The following is a 23,103-nucleotide window of genomic DNA, read 5'->3' as shown; positions in this document are numbered from 1 at the left end:
CACCTGCAGTTTTAGCGTGGATGGCTTTTAGGATAGAAGCAGCAGCAAATTCTATTCTAACATTTAATGATGAGAAAGCAAGCATTAAAGCCGCTCTTGGCTCTGGTTCTGCATTAACTTAAAGTAGGACTTGTGTAAGGGGTGTCTGGAAGCATCTTTCCACTGCCAGGTGCCTGTTGCTTGTAACTGACTCTCAGCGGACAAGGGTTCACACAGTTGTTTCTCTCTCTGTATGCACTTGCACTTCCTCTTCTTTTTTATGTGACCATTGCAATTACAAGAAACTCAGCTGGCATATATCTGACCACATTAGAGCTCTGAGGATGCCCTCAGAAAATCCCTTACACTGCCTTCCACTCCTCCTTGATGACAAGACTGAACTTTCTTATCTGCTAGATTGTCGGGGTGACAACATCTGTCTCTGTCTGTAGGCTCCAGGCAGCTACTAGCAGCCTCTTTACAGGAGTCCTTGCAGACAGACATGCATGTTATTCTCTCAGCACTACTGATAAACAAACCGCTACAGCCAGGAAGAGGTCAGAGGTGGTCACTGCTTTGTATGCCTGGTTGTTGATGATGTCGGAAGGCAGCCTTTCGAAACTCATCAAATTCCAGTGGCTACCAGTGGGAGCTGCATGTGGTAACACTGCAAAAACAGCTCTTCTTGGGGAATCAAAAAGTCAGGTTCCTGTTACTTTACAGAAACTAGGCTTCAGAATATGGGACTGCACTCCCACTCCTGCCCTAATAATATCACTAATACCTAACCAGTGAAAATGCCTGGCTTACTGGCCATGTTAGCAGAAGAAAATGAGATCAGGAAAGAAAGTGTTTACAGATTATTTCCTCTGAGAAGATCTTTGCTTCCAACAAAATCTTCAACATCCAGACTTCTCAGTTCAGTCCTCAAAGGTACTTAGTGTTTTTTTCCTACAAGGGCATAAAATACTTGAAAGTGCAGGGAAGAGTCTTCAAACAGACTGGTTGGAAGACTCCTCTGCTTAGCACTACACATGTTCTTTCGGTTTTTCCCTGTACTTAACTATTAGACTTAGTTTGGAACAGTTTAAAGAAAACACCTTCAAACACTTAAGGGGGAGAGGGGAAATAAGAATAAAACAGTTGTTCAAATACACAAATGCCTATCCAAAAACCTGGAAGAACTGTTTATTTTGGGAAATTTGCTCACTCATGTTTTGCCCTTCTCACCTGTCTTTAATTTTCCACTCAGAGGAATTTTTGTTTCTTTTCCTTTCCATTTCAGACAATAAAGCTGATTTTCTGTATTCTAAGTCAATGCAAATGTGCCTTCTTGGGAAGGCTTGCCCTGGAGAATGGCCCCTGCAAACAACCTGGGCCATGTGTCAGCCACCGCATGGCAATTCTGCTGCTTTGAGGGTGCAGAGTGAACAGATTAAATGAAGACTGTTCTTCAAATGCAGGATTACAGAGAATCCTTTAAATTCATAGGATTTGTTAAAATACTAGGGAAAATGCTTTCTGATTCACTTACAGAAACAGTATGATTTGTTGGCTTGTTTTTTTAATGCTTTCCCAGTCATAGTGATCTAGATTCAGGTCTTGAAACTATCAGTGGTATTTGGTGTGCAAGAAATGGAAAACTGAGACTTGCTTTGTAACAGTACTTTGAATTTAAATTAAATTTGCTTATTATGTTGGTTTAGGAAGCAACATTTGCAGCAGCTGCTGCATATCTGTAAAATCAGGGATTTTTTTCCCCTTCTTTTCAAACTGAAAGGAAAGCAACAAGTCCAAATGTCAATGGACTAAAAATATCCAGTGGGTATAATGAAAGAGATGAAAGGGGTCAGATGACACACAGATGAGTTTTGCTCAAAAATGTTTAATGGTGAGTAATACCATATTTCTTCATGTTCTGTGCCTTTCCATCCTCATTTCCAGCTAGCCTCTCTCCTCCCAGTGCTTGTTTTGTTGCAGCATGTAAAGCCTAGGTCCTGTTGAGGTGAGGTGGTATGGTCCACATCTGTCATAGTGCTGCAGGAACACCTCAGACCCTGTACAGCTCTCAGGAGTTTAGCAAAAGTAATGGTCGCTTGAAGGATGAGAGCTCCTGCAGCACTGAGACTTGAACCAGTTTTAGAAACACTCCCTGTGCTGAGCTGCAGCCCGAACCTCACAGGCGGGGTAGGACTATTATCTGCCTGCACCCCAGAGGGCTGGGTCAAGGATGGATTCTGTGACTTCAGCAGTGCCACAGGAATCCTGTGGCACAGGCAGGAGCACAGCAAACTTCCTTTTCCTTGCTTCAGTACTAACACTGTATCATCACCAGATGGACCAGAATTAGCTGTACCCAGGGAACTTGAGAAGAGAAGGAAAGACCAATGGATGTCATTCCTTCATTTGCTAACTGGAGTAACCTGGTACTGAAGAGAGAGAGTCCTGAGTCAGGAGAGGTCAATACCACAGTGGTGCATTTGCCATGCTGCCCTTTCCTCCACAGCAGAGCAGAGGTACTTGGTGTTCAGGACTTGCCTTCCTGGTTAAACATTCCCCAGGGTACAGGCTCTCCCAGCTCACATTTGCCAGTGTTTCTGGGTTTGGGATAGCTGCTGTTTCCCTAAGCAGGTAGAGAACTGTTTTAGTTCCTGCTAAGGGCCACTGGCACCTAGACAGAGTTTTACCAGAGCTTACGGAAATATTTTTAGCTAAAACAACTATTGAACTCAAACCTTTACAGAGTTTGAAACTATTTATGTGTGTGGTTTACGAAGCAGTTTAGCTGATTTGAACCTGCATTACTGCTGAAAAAAGACATTCTGGCCCTTCCCTCTCCTGTCACTTCTCATTCCTTCTCTAAGCTGTAGAAGCAAGCTGATTGGGCTGTAGACAAAGCCTTCAAAGCCAAGTGACAGGTTCTTGCTGGATTAGTGAGCTGAACTGGCTGAACATGCCAGGTACTAGTGTGAGCCCAAAAGTGTGCAAAGCAAAGGTGGAGAGCACAGGTCTCCCCCCTTTTAGTGCAACACAGCTTTAGATTAGTGAAAAATACTTGGGAAAAATGAACCATCAAAACTTAGTGTTGAGACTAGAGTGCTAACCTGAGATATGGCAGAACTTGGTTAAAGACTCTTCTGTGTCAAGCCAAGCAGAGGTTCACACCAGCCAGAATCACATACACCTACACTTACATACACATATATAATTTCTGTTTATCTCTTTCCATTTTTGCCAAAATACTCTGGACTAAAGTAAAAATAAAAAATAGAAAAAGCAAAACATAAAAAACTCAGAAGTTGCTGCAATTGAGTACCTAACCCTGTTAGCTGTCCTTACTGTAGTTACAAACATAAATGCACTCTCACATGCCAGCTATTCTCCAAATAAGAGTTGTCAGCATTGGTCAGATTTGTCGATCAGCTGCCAGCAGTCTCCCAACAAAACAGATGGACTAAGGCTTTGAACTGTGGCTATCATCCAGAAGAGCACCTGCTCCTCTCTGCCCCAAACACGTAATTACGTTAGCTGCTGCATGCTTATTTTTGTTTACTGTTTCCCACTAACTCTAATAGTGCTTCTTTTAAAAGAGAGCTTAGATAAAGCTGAACGCAGCACTTACTAAGCTGTAGGGAGAATTACACTCCCTCTTGGAATTAATGTAAAGGGACTCTGCCAGAACAGGACGTACAGAGCTCTCCAGGAACCCATACCAGAACATGGGTTGGCTTTAGAAAGAATGGCTTATCTTATTTTCCATGTGCCTTATTTACCAGGACTGTGGATGAACCAGGGCCTTCCTCTCTCGGGACCCTGTCTGCATCATGGGGAGTAATGAAGAGGATTTGTCATTGCCTCCAGCTGCCATTTAAAACTGCCTCTGCTCCCTACAGAAAGCAGTGTAGATGTTTTGCAAAGGTGAATGCCATCAATATGTTTTCCAGTCTGGTTATTTCAACACTTAATTATTCCATTCCCACTCCCCAAGGTGCTTTATTTACCTGGCTCCTTGGAGCTGGCACTCACAAGTAGGCTTCCAGGAGCAGAGGTTAGGAGGAGCTTCCCTGATTTGAAACTGTTACTGCAATTTGGTGCCCTGATGGACTAAAAGCTGAAAGGAAGGACTATAGCTATTTATGTTATAGCAAAGCCACATAGCTTATGAAATGTGTTTCTCGTGCAAGAACATCAACTTTTTTTTGACCCGAGACTCTAATTTCAGTCTTTGGCATCTGAACACTGCACCTTTGATCAACAGTTACTAGTGTATAACATCCTCAATCATTAAACAAGGTCACACACTTCCTTCTTTTTCACATTCCCATTCTACCTTCATCACCAATCTCCTGTCATTTAATTAACAGAAATAGCAGGAGATGACAGAGAACATTGAATAAAGTCCCTCTCTCACTTATAGCTATGCTGCAGCCCTCCTTTCTCCACAGTGGTGTCCAGGCCACCGTCCCATGTCAACTACTGCATCTCTGCCCATCAGCAATAAGACAGTGCTATCCGTGGCTAATGATGGGAAATGTGAGGAGACAACATGTCAACATGTCATCTAAACTTGGGTCTACCATAATATTATGGCTGTGGCTTTAAATACTTTTTACTGTATAACATGATTTGGACAACATCTCTCATCAACAGTGGGACTGATTCAAACACTAATAAGAGGAAGGACATCCTCACAATTAAGCATGTGTCAGATGAAAACTAAGTGGCAGAGGCAGTTTAATAACCTTGCACCACACCCTGCGTGATGTCAACAGAGCACTCAAGAAATCCCTGTTGTTGGCCATGCTAATGGAGGCCCTGCCTGAATTACAAATATGATATAGTATGTCTCCAGTTGGGATTTTTAAGTGTTGGGAAGCACCCTCTGGTCCACAGTAGAGAGTCTTCTGCTGGGCAGATACAGGAAACACTTCTATCAGCAGAGAAGGCAGAAGTCACAGTCTTTGTGTGAGACAGTGCTCTTGGACAGTGTTTCCAATGAGCAATTCCAGCTGAATTTCTTAGTCCTATTTCAGAATATAGCCTAAATCACTTACACTACAAGCTTTCCATACTTCATTATATTTTCTAGATTTGAAAAAGACAATTGAATTTACTTGGTAGATAAGTTTTAAAAGTGGAAGTCGCAGAAAGGGGATACAAACACCTTTTTGTCCCATCAGAAATGACTATATTTGCATGACCTTACTGCTTCCTAAAATTGTCATTAGCATTGTTTGCACACTTTACTTTCTGAGGTTAACCTCAGCTGGATAAACATGTAGTGTTGTGGGCAGATAACAGGAGTAAAAGGATAGGCAGAGAAATGTAAGCCCTTGAGTAGGACTCAGACTAGGTCTGCAGGACAGTTCCTCCAAGTTACAACAGGAAATTGGCTTCAGCTTATGCAAAATGTGGCTCTGGACCTGTTGGATATTAAGAATAAGGTTGTAGCAGCATAAGTGGTCCTTGTAGGCCTAACCACTGTAAAAGAACCATAAGCTTCATGCTTACTGTGTATGCATAGATCCACAAGACTCTAAAGACCTGTTTGGGAAGATAGTCTTCATTCACTTCTATCTGTTATACAAAAGCACACCCAAGTCATGTGCCTGCTGTGGCAGTCACTGTGTAGATGTGTAACAGGGAGTTGTGGCTCCAGATTGATAGTGGATTAAAGGAGGTTTTTTCTATCAGATTTTGAAACTAATTCTTCTAGTGACAGAAACAATTTGCATATTACTTCACTTACTAGTCGAAGTTAACAGTCAGCAGCAGTCTCTATTAGTAGCTTATAGAAAATTGCTGCCAAAGGTTATGTTTCTCCATTGGAGAAAACTTTTCTTTTAGAGGTATCACTGAAGCCACATCCTAAAAACAACGTGGATCAGAGATGAAGATGATAACTATTTGCTGAAAAGAAGTGGTTTCCAGCACTGTTACAGAAATCAGCTTCACTTCTGGGAATGAAAAAATGGAGCACAATGAACACTAAAAGAAGCAGAATGTTCCCCTTACTGCTTAGTGAAGTAGTATTGGGCTTTACACAGCTACATATAAATGTCAAACCTGAGTTTAGTGAGATCCCTTTGTGCTTACAAAGTCTGTTCCCGAGGTCACTGGTGGAATGTGAAAGATTGCATTAAGTCAACAACACCATGAAGAAAAACATAAAGCAGTTGCACCTCTGTTCTCTCCAATGTGGTATTTTGTATTCACAGGTAAAGCCACAGGAAATTCAGAGATCACATCCACACTGCACAGCTGAATTTTGTTGGAGTTGGGACCATGGTTGAACTGATGGTAGAGAGAGGCCTTGGGACCATTGTCTTTATCTGGCCAGTAACAAAAGGCACCCCATCCATTTGCTCTTCTTCCATGCAATCCCTGGCTCACCAGGTGCCACAGATGGCATTTCCCATGAGTGATGTAGCACTCTTCCCTGCAGCGAGTAATTTAAAGCAGAAAGGTGGGTCCCATAAGGGAACTGTGAAACTGCTGCACCAGCACAGAAGACTAGAATGTTTAAATAACTAAATATCCTTACTGAAGAAGAATGTATAAAACAAGCTGGAATTTCTCACCTGATATGTTTTTTTTGGTGGCCATGGGAATTCCTATAGCACTTTCCTAGCTATAATAGCAACAAATAGGATAACTGCATAAAGCTAAATCACAACTGTGGAAGTATTCCTTCCTGTAACACTCCTGAAAGTTACTCTCCCTATTTTGCTAGGTACAAACCAACACTGGGTCTTGGAGAATGAATGGCAAATGGGAAGTCATGTGGTTACTTTGTATTCTGTCTTTATATCTGTCCTGTACACCCAAATTGACAGCAATAGATTACGTTTCATATTTTCCTGGGAAGGTAGCAACAAGTGCTTTCCAAAACACTTCTCAGCTGTGTCTTATTACCTGGGGTAAAATGGTATGGAAATCCTTCTTTTGCCAGTAGCACTTGCAAGCTCTGGGCCTTGATTCAGTTCCTGAAACTTACATAGAAACTGTGTTAATCCATCAGTTTAAATATTCATGCAGCTGCTTTCTAAACCTCTATAATCAGACTGATATTGCAGGTCATGCCTTAAGCTTCCTCCATTATCTTTACTGGCACTTGACTACCAGGTGTAGCAGCTGCAGGTGATATTTCCTTCTGACCATGAACAACTGAGGAAATTTATCTCATCCTATCTGATGCTAAATTGGTTATGGTGACTCACCTCCTTCCATGTTTTCCAGGCTAAGTTGCTACAACATTCTCCAGCTGCCAACACAGTCCCATGGGTCTGTAGAAAACTTTTTTCAAATTGTTCTAGTTATAGAGGATGGTCGTTAATTCCTTATGTATAACCAAATCAGAGTCTAATCCTAGCTATCAAAGCCTTTAATGAAAAATGCCTCCAAAGTAATATCTTTCCTGCTTCTTCTGCAGATACATACCTTAGGAATGATGAAATAATCCACACTATAGGTTTAGGAAAGTAGGATCTGCTTCTGTCCTGGGCTTGGTACTGGATTTCATATGCATTGATACCTTGCCTTTGGCACAAAATTCCAGACCTTACCCTCCCTCTGTTTTTCCAATAATAGAAGCATTGGCTTAACAATAATTGATTACACTCAACACTGCACAGAATATTTTTTCTCACATTTGCAACCAATAGAAACAACTAAAAAAAAATATGCTAAATGCTACAAAGTTATAGTCCTTTTTAGGTAAATTTAGTGATAGTAGGATTTGCTGCTGACCTCTTTGCACTCCCTTTCCTTAACTGATTGCTACATACATTTTGACTTGTAAGCAGTCCTGTGTAGGGGATGTGCAAGTGAGACTGATTCATCTTTAGGGAGAAACAGACTAATCAAATTATACTTCTTTATGGCCAGGCTAAAATAGCAGAGTTTGCAATGCAGTGAGCAGCTTAGCTCAAAAAGTCAAGCACAAGGTGACTCAAAGAGTCATACACACACCATCTTTTAACATCAGCAGTCTAACCCCCCTAATGCAAGAGTCCTTCCCTCTTTCCCATGTTTCCCTGACAGAAGTTTTGAACAGCACAACTCTACCCACCCCTCCCTGTGCACAACATGCTGGTGTCTCACACAGCATGCAAATTCCAGTCCTCCCTCCCACTCTAATCTGCTGAGGTGCAGCAGAAGCATCCTCACTATATTTCCAACACATAAGGCCCAGAGCTTCTGCCAGTTTGTTACACTCAGCTGTGACCTAGCCCAAGCCCACAAGGAAGATGCCTCACCAAGCTGCACTCTGGATCCTGTGCAGATACAACAGAATGTGTATTCATGAGCCTCGACACATAGCCACCAGAAATGTCTTCACCACTGCAGCAGGTGTTACACATTTCTGCAGAAGTAAGTGTGGGCCCAGGCTGTCAGCATCTATTTCTCAAGAAATCCATGTAAGATGCAGCGTGTCCATGCATCACTCCTGTTCGAAGCCCCTTATCACCCTGCCCACATCTTAGTCTTCCTCTCTGCCTAGGTGATGCGAGTGCATATTAGCAGTGTAGGTGTTCTAGGCTTGGTGACAGCAGGACCCAGAGTTTGGACAAGATGGTCCAGGTTTGCCCTTTCTCATGGTAGGCCTGTGATTTTTAAGGTACAACCACCTGACTCAGCAGCATTCTGAAGAACGATCTTTAAATATGCACGTGTTGTGTTTGGATCTCACCCAGAGTACTCTAGCTGGTGCAGAAATGCTAGGTCAGTTTGGCTGATGCAAAACTGAAACAGGTCCACCAAGATCTTCATCTGGATTTGAGGCAGTATTAGCTGCTGGTCCCACTGTTCCTGTAGAGCTTGTTATGATAAATGGTATAGCCACACGGAGGAACACAATCAGTCCTCTTCTATATACAGCTCATCTGACTCTTGGAGATCCAAATACTTCTACATGAAAAGCCTGAATGGCTTGGCAGTAACCCTTTTGGAAACCAAGTACCTTAGGCACTGTTAGAAACTGATTTTCTTGACTTCCGAGTCAGACAATGACTGAAAAGAAAGGTGAGTGAATTTCTGATCCTGGTGTTTATTTGTGACCTGCTGGAATGAGTTTAACAACAAAAAGTCAAATAGAAATAAATTTTCATATTGTGCAGAGTGCTTTCAGGCCACCTTCAGAGAAGGTACTGCACTGCTCCATTTCCTCTGAGTTAAAGAGAGGTTTCAGCCAGCAGCATGCTTCATTTACTTTCTTTGGAGTTACAGCTTGGGGATTACTCCTCCATTTCATTGGCAAAGCTGAAATAGTGATGTGATTCAAGTTTAGGCACCCGTTTTAAACAATGATGTAGCAACACAGCATCTCTGCAATAAAAAGGTTGCATTGAATTAACTCCTTAGAGTGAGGAATGCAGACAGCAGAGTTTAGGACCTGGAACTGGTTCCAGCACAGCTTCACTGTTGCTCTCTGTAAAGACCTGACCATTTAGGAAACTGTGCTCTGGCTCCTTTCTAAGCCTCCTGCCTCTGTCAATCTCTTGACATTTGGGTGTTTCTATATCACCATAGTCTCATAATTCTTTCTCAATCACTTGAATCCCAAAGATCTTAAAACCTGTGGCTGTCTCCAGTTTACACTCTTTAAAGGTGACAAGAATTGTATATATCTACCTCTACCCAAGGCCACCCCTGGATGCCCTTGTCCCACCCTCAAAATCATTTGCCACCAATCTCTTGTGTCTTTCCAAACTCAGCAGTCTGGTCAGCAGCAGAACTCCCAGAGACAATACAACAAGTAAAACCCAATACAAATAGCAATATTTTCCTATCCTATGCATGCTGCTGCATGCCAGGGAGAAAACACTGGAAAACTGATTTGTACCAAAATGCTTGCTCTCTCCCTATCTTCTTCAGAAAATTTCTTCAGAATTTGAGTACAGGTGTCAATAGAATACATTTCTAAAGTGCAAGACAACCTGTAATGCACCTTGGCCTTGAGCAGCTGTGTTGCAAGCTTGAGTTTGTCTCTATTATGGATTTTGAATACAAAATGAAAATTGGGCCTCATCTGCTTTATGCTCAAAGTTGTGTTTCAGCAGCTCTGCTCTGAAGCTACAAGGATGATAAGTATCTAGCTTCAGTTATTTCACTGTCAGGAGCTGAGCTTAGCATCTTCCTTGCATGAACTATACATTCTGTACATTTATGGCTAAACTTTTTGATTTTGCAAAGACCTGCATTTTCTCCATTTCTGGAGTAAGTCAGGGAGGATCAGTGTATTTTTTAAACACAGTCCTGGAATGCAGCTCTGCTCCTGGCTGCATTCACAAAACAAAACAGAGAATCAATAAAAGTGAAGCAACTGAAGAGATGCCCACTTGTATCACGTTGTCAGCCTTTTCTTTTATTTAACTGTAATTTAGGAAACAAAAGTTTTTTTTTAGTCCGTGGCACAGGATTTATAACAAAGCAATCCAAAGCTATCCTATGACTGTGACTCACTTTCCTGAGCCAATTACCATGAAAACTGGAAATGTTGCAAGAGGCTGTTACTGCTGGTCAAAGATCCATCATAGCATCCACTAAGTCATTTATACTCCCAGGGCTGCATTTTACAGTAAATGAAAGCAGAGAACTGTCAGGAACATGCTGTTGGGAGGGGTAAAACAAGCAAACAAAAAAAAGTAAAAGAAGTAATGAATCAGTGTTGGTAAGTCAACCATGCATCTTGAGCGCACATAAAGCATCTGGGGAAGCAGACAGGGGGGGAATACTTTTCTGGTTGAAAAGTATAAAGTTTTATGACATGAAGAACCCATCACATACCACTGACAGAAGTACAGAACATGTCCACAGCTGGAAGGGGAAGCATGGTGGTGGCCATAAATTGACAGGCAAATATGGGCTGCATAGAGCTGGGCTCTGCCCAGAACCACTTTGAGTAGCAGTGGAAGATGCTGAATGCAGTTTGTCAGAGGCAGAATATCAAAGCACAGACACCTCAGGGTAGGACTTCTCATTAACCATACCTCTTACTGAGGACTAGACTTCAAAAAAATGTTTAACTAAGGAGCCTAGTAATACCCAGAGAAGTATTTAATAAAGCAAGGCTACATTATGCAAAGAAAGGCACTGGGAAACAGCAACTAGCATTTTAAGAAGGGCCCACTTAATTTCTTTGCATCATACACAGGGTAGAGGTATTGTGCAAAGCTGCCTGCATAAAGTGTCATATTGAGACTGTGCAGCTATCAGGGAGTGATGCTGGGAGTTTAAATAAGCAGCACCAGCACAGTTCCTTGTGTGATGAGGGGATCTTTAATGTAAAGGACCATTACTGCAGCACAGGCTCTAATGCAGTGTTCTTTCCCTCTGCAGCACAGCATAATCTGGAGGATTCCTGATGACAATGTCGCATCTGCTGTTTTAGTTTCCTTTGTAAAAAAACACAAAAAGGCTATGTACCAATCTGCTTTGCCTTGCCATTTGTCAAAATGAATGCAAATCCCTATGCTGCATGGGGACCACCTCTGCAGCTAACAAATAAATAAATATTGCTGCAGTGTACTAAGATATCCCTCTGAAGTGAAACAGGAGGTTCCCAGAGCTTCAGAAGGCAGGCAATGCCTCTCCACAATCGTGACTCTAAGGAAAAAAGAAGGTTCAGTACTCTTCAGCAACAGAATATATATGATCAACTAAGATGCAACAAGCAACAGTTTATTTGTAGAAAACTCCTTTAAAATTTTACTACATTGTAAGATTAAGGAAAAAATAGTCTTAATGTATGTACATACAATATATATAAACAAACACGTATCGCACCATGAAAATTACATGCTTTTTAGAACAGAGAATGGGTCATATTCCCTCATATCAATTTTAAAGTTATCACTGCAAGAAACCTTGCTTCCTTTTTTTTTTATCCCCATCAAAGTTTTCAAGTACAGGAAGTAAGTAATGCAGGATCTAATAGTAGAAAACCTTTGTTATACACAAATTACAACTGACAGCTAGACAATATTATTCTGCAGTATCCAACACTTGTGTTTTTTGAACTCTGTAATGATATGAACTTTTACCTGAGGTGCATGGAAATAATGAAGCATGATAATTGGCAAGTTTAAGAGATTTTCACATTATGATCTGACTGTAATTGAATTTGATTAGGTATCACATGTCTATACCCATAGTACTGGCACAGGAATGCTCTGTGTGAGTCATCACCAATGTCTTAGAAGTGCAGGAAAAATTAACAGGCAAGCACCACTTGCAATGATAAGCATGCAGACAATTTAAGTGAAACAGAGGTAGCATGTTCTTGTAACTCCAGCAGGGTCATTCAAATCAACTGCACCCTCCCTTCTGCAAAAGGCACTCGCTTTTTCAGCTGAAAACAATGCGCTTAAATTTGGTCAGATTGATCACAAATGGTGGATTTTGCTCCTTAAAAATATTAAAAAATTTCAAGCAGGGGACACAGTGAAAAGAAAAAAAAGGGTGTAAGAAATACACATTTAAGGTAATATGTGCTATTATTCTCCCCCTACCTTTTATGGGGAGAATTATATAAAACAGTTGCAGTATATAATCCAAAAGTTAAGACTTTCCAGTTGAAATGGCAGTATTAAGCAGCACATTCTGTATCAGGAATAGCTTTAAACCACCAGAAGTACAACAGTCTTTTTAATAAAGAGCAATGATTCACAGTTAGGAGCAGAAAGGTTATGCACATAAAAGGTGGCACTAGAGAAGGATCCTTTGACGTAAAATCTCATAAATTAGTATGCACTGTAACTCTTATACTGTATCTTTTATCCTTTCAGCAATTTAAAAGGACGTCCATGCAAAACACTTCCTCTTACCGTGACACTACAGAGCTAATTGAGTTATAAGATGTGCCACTGTTGCAACTGGAAGCATAAGCCTCTTGACCGTTAGCATCTAAATTAATTTTGAATACAGAAGATGCCTTCAGTAAAAAATCTGCTGCATCTCTGCGACCTAATTCCCTCAGCTTAGACATCAGGATACCTACAGTACTCTCAGGTGCATTACTCCATTCCTGCAGAAGGGCATGAACTGGACTTGAAAGAAAGTAATTTTGTGTTCCATTATTTGTATTGTACTTCGCAACAAGATCAGGGAGGCCCAGGTTCATGGCCAGAAGGCACCAATCTTTGCCCATAGGATCAGGTGGATCCAAAAGTCGACTTAATTTTCTCCTGGTAAGTAGATTCAGATCGGAAACATGAATATCCATTCCTAGACTTCCCTGGGAGTAGACATCAAGACACCCAAAACACAGTATACTGCTAAAGCTCTCTTTATATCCTCCCATAGTGTTAGTTAGTGATGTCTCCTTTTGACTCTGTGCACGGAAGAAGTCTCTAGGCTGGTAGACCATTACTGGCTCATGATGTTCCCTCAGCTGCTGAGGACTAAGGTAGTATTTCCCAGTCAGAAGACCTGGTAAGGTTGTTGCTATTAAGTTATCAATGGTGCTGCACACAGAATCCAGAAGTAAACAACACTTGATCTTCTCTGTTTCCAGTCCTCTAACTTGGACCTCTATACCCTGACCATGATTGACTAGCAGCACTAAAAGCTCAGTTCCGCGATTCATAATCTTTGATCCGTTTACCCACAAGCGTATATCAGCATCTCCCTCTGTGCTCTGCTGATGAATCCACCTGCATAGATTCACCTGAACTTTATGAAAAATTCCACAAGGAAATGGGGTAAGATGTTCCACAGGAACGATTCTAACACCACCATAAATCAGCACTTCATCCTCCTCATCTGTCCAAGACCTATGGAGATTGTCAGTCTTTATGAGAGCAGGAATATCCACCATTGCTCCACTACTAAGGTCCCTTGCACAAATATCCATGGCATCCAAAATCTGTATCAGTTCTTCCACGTCACTATCTGTCACCAGACGCTGGATGTCCTCTATAGTGTATCGGCCTCTATAGTGATGGAGGGCTTTTGGGTTCTCCACTGACAAGATTTTTCCAAGGACATTTGAACAGAGCCAGCGAGGATCCAGAAGCACAACATCTTGGACAGTTTCACTCTGCATAATGTTTATCTGTTTATAAATAGGAAAGTTACTGTTTACATCTGTATTACATACTGTATTACAAGGTAATAGCCCACATTCTCTCCTTCCTAACATTCCTAACATAACCAAATAATTTGATTAACACTGCTCACGGGAGAAAAACAAACAGTGCATTTTAATATCTGGCAAGTGCTCAGAAAAAGAAAACAGATTTGGTTCTTGATTTCCACTAGTAATGGAATGATTAGAGCCCAACAGCTGGAAAGCCTAGTCATGCTCTGCAAGCTGTTTATGCAAAGGTGTTATTCTACGATTCAATTTCTAATGGACACATATAAATTTCTCATATGCAGTGAACACTTCATTGAAGGTGATGGCATATGGATCCTTTCTGGGCATTTTATATTCTTACAGCTGTAGCTATAAACTGTAATTCTTCCTGTCTCAAAGAGATTATGTTGAATGAAATAGAAGCCAGAAGACAATAATAATAACAAAAAGCATTAATAACCAGTCTCTACTTCTTATGATGTCTTAAGAAGGAGAGAAAAAACCCCAACTTCAGACATTTGCTTAAGCTCATAAAGCAATATTCTACCAGAAGAGTACCTTGCTAATGAAGAGATTCAATTTAGATAAAAACACTTACCTCTCCTATACTATGCAACTGCTGTGCAATATGCCGTAGGTCGTTTTCACTTGCTAGGGGATTAAGATGTTCCTGTATGTCATACACAAACTGCTGCAAGGACATCAGCTGGTTGGGTCCATTAATTTTTCTCCATGAAGGCAGTGTGGAGATTATTTTTTCACAGAGATGAGTCATAGGTGGGCAAGTCTTAAATGAAGCACAGAAAACATCCATTTGAGAATAATGGTACTATTGGTTTGGTGCTGATGGTTTTGTTGTTGTTGATGATGCTGTTGGTTTTGGTTTTGTTTTTTTAATGGTAGTCTAATGCATTCATAATGTATATTTAGACCTAAAGAGTTCCCCTTGTGCTGGACCTTTATCATCTGGCATTCACTTTCCACAAGATCAATTTACCTCTTCTTAAAAAAATGAATTCCAGAAACCACTTTTTCACTGAAATAAGCAATCATCATCATCATCATGGCTAGGCTTCACGAACAAAGATTTGGGAAAGGCTGAAATAAGCAAACTTTCCTAATATCACCATGAGTTGCCTTCATGTATTTTTAAGTTGCTCTTATTACTGAAATTATCAAAATTTATTTAAAATTTGTAGCCATAAATACCTCTGCAGGACCAATTTACTTCAAAAGGTGAGAAAGCACGGTACCAGACAAGGAGCAAAAATGGTACTTTCATGTATTGACTGTCTTAGACTTCACTGATACCTTCTTCCTACACTCTCAAGCCACAGCATGCACTTCTTATGCAGCAAAATCCTTTTTAGATTTCAAGCCAGTGATCACAGCTACAATAAAGTTTTTTCAGAGAAGGAAAGCCTACTAAATCAAGAGACCATTGGGAATGTAAAGTAGGCTGAATTTTGCATAAAACTAAATATTTTCCTCAACCCACAGAATGAACTCAGTAATACATTCATTTTTAATTAACTTTAAAAAATACCTATCAGAAGTAGCTGCAGAAAATCTTGTTAGTGTGTAACACAACTAAGAAGGCCCTTGGTATGAAGTAATAGAAATCCATTTAGCACAGGCTACATAAAAATTTGACTTGATTACCCTTAGTATGGAAGTCTCTGTGGATTCATGATGCTAACAGCAAACCATGGTTACTTTACCTTTGGTCTCATATACATATACCTACACATACATATACAACTGCAAAATTTTTCAGTTAAAAAAGGCAGTTAAAAATTAATACATATTCATTATCTTTATAACAGTTGAGGAAACTGTCCTACTCTGATGTTTAATTTAAGAAAAATGTATTTGCCTGAAATATATTTATAATATATTTCTCTGTTTCTCTGTAATACAATGCTGATTAAAAAAAAAGAACAAAAAAGGGCCAATGCTGGAATCCAATCACTGCCAATCAAAATACAAAACTATGACTTTGAACTGAAAATCTCAAATTGTTTTCTTTCGGTAGAGAGCATTTTGGTGACCTGCTGAAAACAGCTACAATTTTCAAAATAAAGACTGAATCTTTGATGTCAGGAGTTTGTTTATCACCTGACCTGTAAAGCATGCTGCTAAAAATATTGGAACAGCTCTTATTTCTAGATGCTTCACAATGTAAGTTCGAAATTTACAGTAAATTATTAAACATGATGTTCACATTTTGGCTGATCCAACACAGGACACTGGACATTACTTACAGAAATTATCTGGCTTCTTATTTCTTGCAAGTGATTTCGGAGAAGCTTCATATCTTTAGACCCTGATGCTCCAGCGTCCAAGACAAATAACTTTTCTGAAATTTGCAAATCATTTCCAAATCTAAAAGACAAAAATTATTGTCTACTTAGTCTCAAATCCAGTTTATTTCTTAATACAGTTGTACTTCAGTCTTAAATTTCACAAGAGATATTTTTCTTCAAGGAATGATAAAGTTATGATTGTGCTAAGATATTTTATAATAACAGACAGCATAGCTGTCTTGAATTGTCTTGAAAATAAGCAGATATTGAGAGAAAATTGTTTTCTCTCAGGATGATGGTTGAAGATGTGGAAGAAAATTATAACTGCAACACATGACTTGGAAATACAAACCAAAACGTTTTACTAGAGAAGGGATTACAGGAATTAATTATTTTTAAGGTCTTAGTGTTTGTTGCTTTCCTTCTTCTCACTTTAAATAGTCCAGTTGTCATTGCTCTTGACACCAGCTCTCTTCTCACTTGCTTTTGACTTTTCAACCACACAAATCTGTTTTCTGAGTTCTGAAGAGATTTGCATTTAAAAGAATTCCAACACCAAAGACTACACACAGGTATTTTCTATCAGTTAATTTCAATAGATCAAGATACTGCCCTACCAGTATTGTGCTGGAATTCCTACATCTGTTTCTTGTACAGTCCAGACAAGTGTCTGTGCTCACAGGTATGAATGGTTTCTCATAGCACGTGCTACCCACTTGTGTGCTCACTGTGAACACAAGTTATCGTTACTTTAAACAACAGCATGTTCATGAAAAATTCCCTATTTCCATCTACCATTAGTACGTGCTCCAGATATCTGCTGAAGAATGCTAGAAGTTTCCCTAACTTCTAGGTACCTCTTGGATGACCTTGTCACCTGTGTGACTCTATAATGTCCAGCTTTTTGCAAACTGTGTAGGGAGTATCTCCAGGCCTCATTTAGGCTTTTTTCATACCTATCCCTAAATCACTTCAGAGCAAAGCGTGGTTCTCTCGTAAAGTTGCCTCTTTTGCATCCAGAATTTTTAGCTGAGAACTGCTCACTTTTCTGAGACTGTGCAAAACTTGAACACCAGCACACTAGAAAGAAAGCTGAAATGGGCCTCTGGATGTACCCTAGTGTTTACAGAGTGAGACTTCCTAAGCCACAATTAATTTTGACAACACTTGGCTCATTTTAGCGGTAAATATTTCAATTTTAGTACAATACAGGCTTCCTGAACATATTTAAAATATCATAGTATCATAACGCTTAAGCCATATAAAAACCTTTTACATATGCATTTTGGTATTTTTTCTTTCCAATTAACATGTTTAAACACTACATACAGATGCACTCCCCACTTACCTGTTTTTGATTTCTTTCAACAATGACATGTCTTTGTCATAGCAGAACTCTCCCCCCGTAGGCCGAGGAAGATTCACTATGTCAGCATGTGTGGCAACCAAAACAACATGCAGGGGTCTTTTCAGCTTTCCACCAAATGCTAGAAGAGAAATAAGAGGACTCCCTCACTGTGAGACATGCCTATAGAGATGGCTGTCTTACTGAGTCAGAGAAGCAGAAATAATTTTACATTCTTCATATCAAGCACTTTTATGGTGGATTTACCAACTCTAAGCATAGCCATTAATAGTGGAACTGCTGGTGCTTTGGCTATTATCTGCTTATAGGACTGTCTATATATTAATAATAGTCTATATAAAATATAGACTATTTGAATAACATCAGATACAGTTATATTACATTAGTTGTTTTTTTTCCACAAAACCAGTAATCAATAGCACTAATGATACATCTATTAACTACAAACTATGATAGTGTGAGGAAAAAAATATTCAGAAATAACAGCTTTTTGAAAGGGTTTTGCATAATTTTTGGATGGTCCTTAATACTAGAGTTGTAGAGGATTGTAAGTAGAACACAAAATGTCTACAACATTCATATGTTAATATGAATGCTACTTTGCAGTACTTACACAAACAATGACCTCTCACTTATGTGAGAGTTAAGTAGGAAAGTCTGGCAGAAACCATGAAAAAGAATGAAAAAGAAAGAAAGATACAAATGGCATGAATGAGGTGATAGTACGGAACACAGAGTTTTCAATCTTTTCTCAAACTGATTTTCCAAAAAAGAGAAGACATCATTAGACTTTTTTCGAAAGAGACAATACACCCAATCCTGCTGTTTTAGCCTGAAATAAACTTCATATGGGATAAATATGGTTACATCACTGCTCAGTTCTCATCAATTAAGAGCTACATAATCTTGATTCTTTCTTAAAAAGCCACATTTCCACAAATCTCTGCATAGCACTTCCAGGTGAGTATTTTGTAATTATCTTTTTTTTCTTTTTTTTTTTTTTTTTGGCAGTTAAAGGACTTAGACAAAATAACTAGAAAATATTTCCAAAGGTTTTAACTTTTCTGCTAACATCAGTTAATAGATATTACTTGAGAGATCTGTAACAATATAAAGCTGCATGGGTGCCCAAATTGAGCTGATCAGTATGAAGACAGATTTAAGCAAAGTATCTAAATAATCCTGATAATCAGATCAGCAAGAAGAAAAAATTACCTGAAATTCTGACTCTGAAGAACTAAGTTTCCTTGCTAGACTGATGAGCCATGAAAAACTTTCAGCAACTGCAAATTAACTGTACTTGCAGCTTTGACACTTTTCTGCAAATTTCTGAGCTTTTACTTCCAGAGTCAATTGATTGCTGGTTAGATCCAAATGCTCATATTGTGAAACTTAGATTTGATCGTAAAGAGAAAATAAAAGAATACAGTGCCTGAACTGAAAACTGAAGGTTGAACTTGGCTCATTATCATTATCTGGCTGAGATAATGCATACAGCTTCAAGCAGAACACAGAAAGAGAGAGGAAATACTCTTTGCACTATGTAAGTATTTAATACACTTGTCTGGTGAATCCCTAGCAGTGTTACAAATGTCCATGAGTGCTGAGTTAGGTCCACTGTCTGGAATAATCTTTCAGATCACAGACCCAAGACGCATGTCAGAGCTTGGTTAATCCATGAAACTGTCAAAGTCTGCCGACCAATACTCAGCTACAAACAGTTACATAGTATATATACACCTAGACTAACAGATGTTTAAAGAAAAAAGTTAATTGGTTTGCCTGCCAAGTGATGTTTACTGTGTTAGAAAGCTTGAATATAAACCAAGTAAAATTACTGAAACCCTGTGCAAAATTGGAGAATAGGTGAAGTTGAAATTTACAAGAAATATTTATTTCTGTACACCCTGATGCACCAAGAAGTTATCATATTTGAAGTCCAAATACAGTTCTAGTTAAACACATTAAAGTTGCACATACTGAAGGGTAATGCTATTTTACAACACTGTTCTGTCCTGTTCTCACTGACAAGAGTCACAAATTTATGCTGAAAACACTGTTAACTGGGACTAGATAAAAGAAGAATTTAAGTAATGTGTTGTTTTCAATGGTTCCAACCCTCTGAAACACTCTTCCATACAGCTTATCTGATATAAAACTTGATCTGCTATGTACAGGTCTAAATTCCAGTGCTACAAGAGGTTGCACTGAACCTCATGACCCTTTATAATTGGACTAAGTGGGGTGTACAACTCTTCCAGCTTCTTCCACAAATAAAATTAGCTTTTTGTAAGAAACCTTGTGTAAAGTTTGTTTGAATACATGGGGATGAAGACACATAACAGCAACCCAACATGGATGATGTACAAAGTTGCAGAGAAATACAAGAAGCTTTATTCTACAGTCATCTAGTACTTCATTAGCAGATAGAAGAACATACCTATTGGTTCCTCAACTGGGACCAATGATTTCAGGAAATTGAGCCAAAAGGTCACTTGGTTTAATTGGATTTCATAAGGCTCCTCGAGACTAAAAAGCACTATGTGAATTGCAGTGTGATCATTTGCAGCAAAATAATCATAACAGCAGAAGTACACAGGATTCCCAGAAAATTCCCAGATGCTGAAATCACCAACTCCTGAAAAACAGACACCAATTAAGAGATGACACTTCATCAACAAGAACATCTAGCCAGCAAAAGACAAACGAGAGTTAATCTGATTTAAACTTTCACAAAGATAAACCGTATGCACGTGAGAAAACAAGATTGCAAAAGTAATCATGAACAAAGGGAGTAGAGTTTCAGAGGCTTAGAAGCTGGGTCCTCATAATCTGTTCCTCTCTCACATTCCTCTCTAGGACATTCAGCTGGATGCCACATGGAAGCACCTGTGTTATATGCATGCAGTCTTATGCATTAAATTGGGCTTTGCCTTGCACAACAGCAACAGATGTTGTAATTGCCTTGAAAATCAAGAATAACAGTTCCCATTCTTTTCCTGCTCACCCCCAAAAAGCTCTATATTTTTATTAATTTTTCTTCTTAACATGACACTGCTGATGTTAAAAACAGTTGAGCACATTCTCAAAGAGGCCACTTTGCTTTACAGAATTGTACTATTTTCAGTGCATTGGTAAACCAGGACTGAAGAATCACCATGCTAAGAATCCTAAAAGCCCCATGCTTCTTTTTGCCATTTCCTTTAGCTTCAGGTGATAAAAGTATTAGTGTGTTCCACTGTATGGCACTTCCCAGATACACTTCACAGCATGGTGAAGTCTGATGCACCTGTACTACTTCTAGTTAAATAAATGCTCATTAAGATGTGCCTCAAACTTCTAGAGGGAAAGAAGCCACCAATGTACTGTTATGAGTACAGATATTCAGAGTTCACCCATGTGTACTCTTTCATTCTACATCAAGACAGCACAGAGAAAGATATAAGAAAACCCTTCTGACAGTCTGTCACAATTCTGTTCCCCTGCAGAATTTGACATGGTTTCAAATTATACCAAAAGAAGAAATTAGCCTGGACAAAGAACAAGCTTTAGCTACATGGCAAACTCTTCAGCACCTAGAATAAATGTTTTTTGTCACTGCATTTGTTACTGTGCATATATTGCATTCATAAATAGGTTTCTCTCTCCAAAATAAAAATCTTGATTAATACTAACTCAGCCTCAAAATTGTATGACACGCATTTTCCTTATAATGAAGAGATCCTACTGGGAGAGATATTACCACCTATATAAATAACAGTTGGTATGGCTAGTGGAGGATAAGCACCATTTGTGTGATCAGAGTCAAAAGCCATATAAGTACTTATGACAACTTCTTTGACTGATCTCTCTTTAGTTGAAACCTGCTAACTGGTTTCAACTGCAAAGCAGTTAACTTCCTTGGAAAAAAACAAATGAAATCAGAAGCTCCACTCACCACGACTGATGAGCTTCAGGGCTCACCAAACATGCTCTAGCCCTGTCAAGGGGGGGGGAACAGTAGGTCCTTTGTATAGTTGGGAACCACTTAAATGGTGAGGACACTTGGCTTTACAGGACCAGATTAAATCTGATAAAATTCCCAAAGGACATAGAGGTGAAGGAGCCTTCACACTAGCAGTCACTTTGCCAACCTGCTCCTGTTATACCAAATCCCTCCTTTCTTCTCCCCCATGTACTCATGTAAAAAATGTTTCTATGTGATACTATGAAGATTATGACACGAGTGATTACTATGTATACTAGAGCTACAGAATATCAGCCAGATTTACTTTCTCCCTAAACAAATCAAGTCCTTACAGTGTTGCATTGTCAAACACTACTATACCGGGTCAGATTTTTTTCCACTTTTATTTTTAAAAACAAGCAAAATGGCATAAACTATTCTGCAGCATTAAGGCACCCCAGCCTAGGACTCTGCTTACCATGCAAGTACGCATTTTGAATGTCAATGGCCTTGGTGGACTGGTCATCAGCAGAGAAGTGAGAGTGATGAGCAGGTGAAACCAAAGTTCCTAATACTCCTTTGGTCAGGCCTGGCTCAAACATCATACTGCGGCTTCTCACGCTGACATTTTCACAACCAGGATACAGATTCGTAATACTTACTGAAACTGGGTCAGGGAAAAGAAAATGAGATTACAAACCATGTGAAAATCACTACCAGATCACTTCAAAACAAGTATGCAAGACATAAAAGCAGATTAAAAACCCCAAGGTGCTCTTCAAAGAAAGGAGATGACTGTGAAGCTGTGAGCATATGCAACTACATCCTTATTCTGAATGATTAAAAGGAAAATACTAGAATGATCCCATACAGTACTTACGTCCATTAGCAGACATACCACTGAGTGGGAAGCATAGAAAAACCTGAATTATATGTGTACAAATGGTTTCAACAGTTAAAGTTCTATATTGCAAAAATATACTGGTGGAGTTTTTTTAGCTAAGGGCTGCAATTTCATAGCATGGTCTATTATTATTGACATGGAAATGTTACGTATTCATACTGCTGATTCCTGTAAGCAATGATAAAAAATATCACTGTGTAACAACTGTTTCTGGGGACGTGGGGAAGAAAAGTAGGCCCCTAACCAAAACTGTTTTACTAATAACCAATATTTTTAGTTCATGCTTAGTTCAGATTCCCAGAATGTAAATGAGAAGTGAAAGGGCTTTTTAACTGACCTGCACCATCTAGTGGATAAGGCAAAGATTTCTTTCCTCCACTAGATGGCAAATTCTAATATTTGGGTTTTACTATAGAAAGAAATTACCTGTTAGCAGTAAAACTATACTTTCATGTTTGATTTCCTACTGTAATATTTAAAATATTTGGGCTCTCGTAAATAAATACAGGGTAAATACATTTA

The 23,103-nt window shown here is 39.3% G+C and overlaps 1 protein-coding gene and 1 long non-coding RNA gene across 6 annotated transcripts in view; one reads left to right on the top strand and one right to left on the bottom strand.

The window, feature by feature from the left end:
• Nucleotides 1–2,048: 2,048 nt before the first annotated feature.
• Nucleotides 2,049–3,899, top strand: LOC127481503 (uncharacterized). The gene is made up of 3 exons (XR_007908231.1): nucleotides 2,049–2,166; nucleotides 2,315–2,495; nucleotides 3,756–3,899. It is a non-coding gene; the product is annotated as an uncharacterized LOC127481503 (long non-coding RNA).
• Nucleotides 3,900–11,645: 7,746 nt separating this feature from the next.
• Nucleotides 11,646–23,103, bottom strand: part of DAPK1 (death associated protein kinase 1) — a 98,529-nt gene continuing 87,071 nt past the window's right edge. For all 5 annotated transcript variants that reach the window (XM_051810830.1, XM_051810831.1, XM_051810829.1 and 2 more), the window contains 6 exons: nucleotides 22,156–22,344; nucleotides 20,172–20,369; nucleotides 17,714–17,852; nucleotides 16,324–16,444; nucleotides 14,658–14,846; nucleotides 11,646–14,035 (listed from right to left, as the gene is read on the bottom strand). In XM_051810830.1, the coding sequence (XP_051666790.1) occupies nucleotides 12,803–14,035; nucleotides 14,658–14,846; nucleotides 16,324–16,444; nucleotides 17,714–17,852; nucleotides 20,172–20,369; nucleotides 22,156–22,344 (2,069 nt within the window). In that variant the 3' untranslated portion in view covers nucleotides 11,646–12,802. The remainder of the gene's footprint in view (nucleotides 14,036–14,657; nucleotides 14,847–16,323; nucleotides 16,445–17,713; nucleotides 17,853–20,171; nucleotides 20,370–22,155; nucleotides 22,345–23,103) is intronic.

This window comes from Manacus candei, unplaced genomic scaffold (genome assembly GCF_025592945.1).
Source record: "Manacus candei isolate 608988 ecotype Guabito, Panama unplaced genomic scaffold, ASM2559294v1 h1tg000079l, whole genome shotgun sequence".
Taxonomy (NCBI): Eukaryota; Metazoa; Chordata; class Aves; order Passeriformes; family Pipridae; genus Manacus; species Manacus candei.
This window is presented reverse-complemented; position numbering and strand designations above follow the sequence as displayed.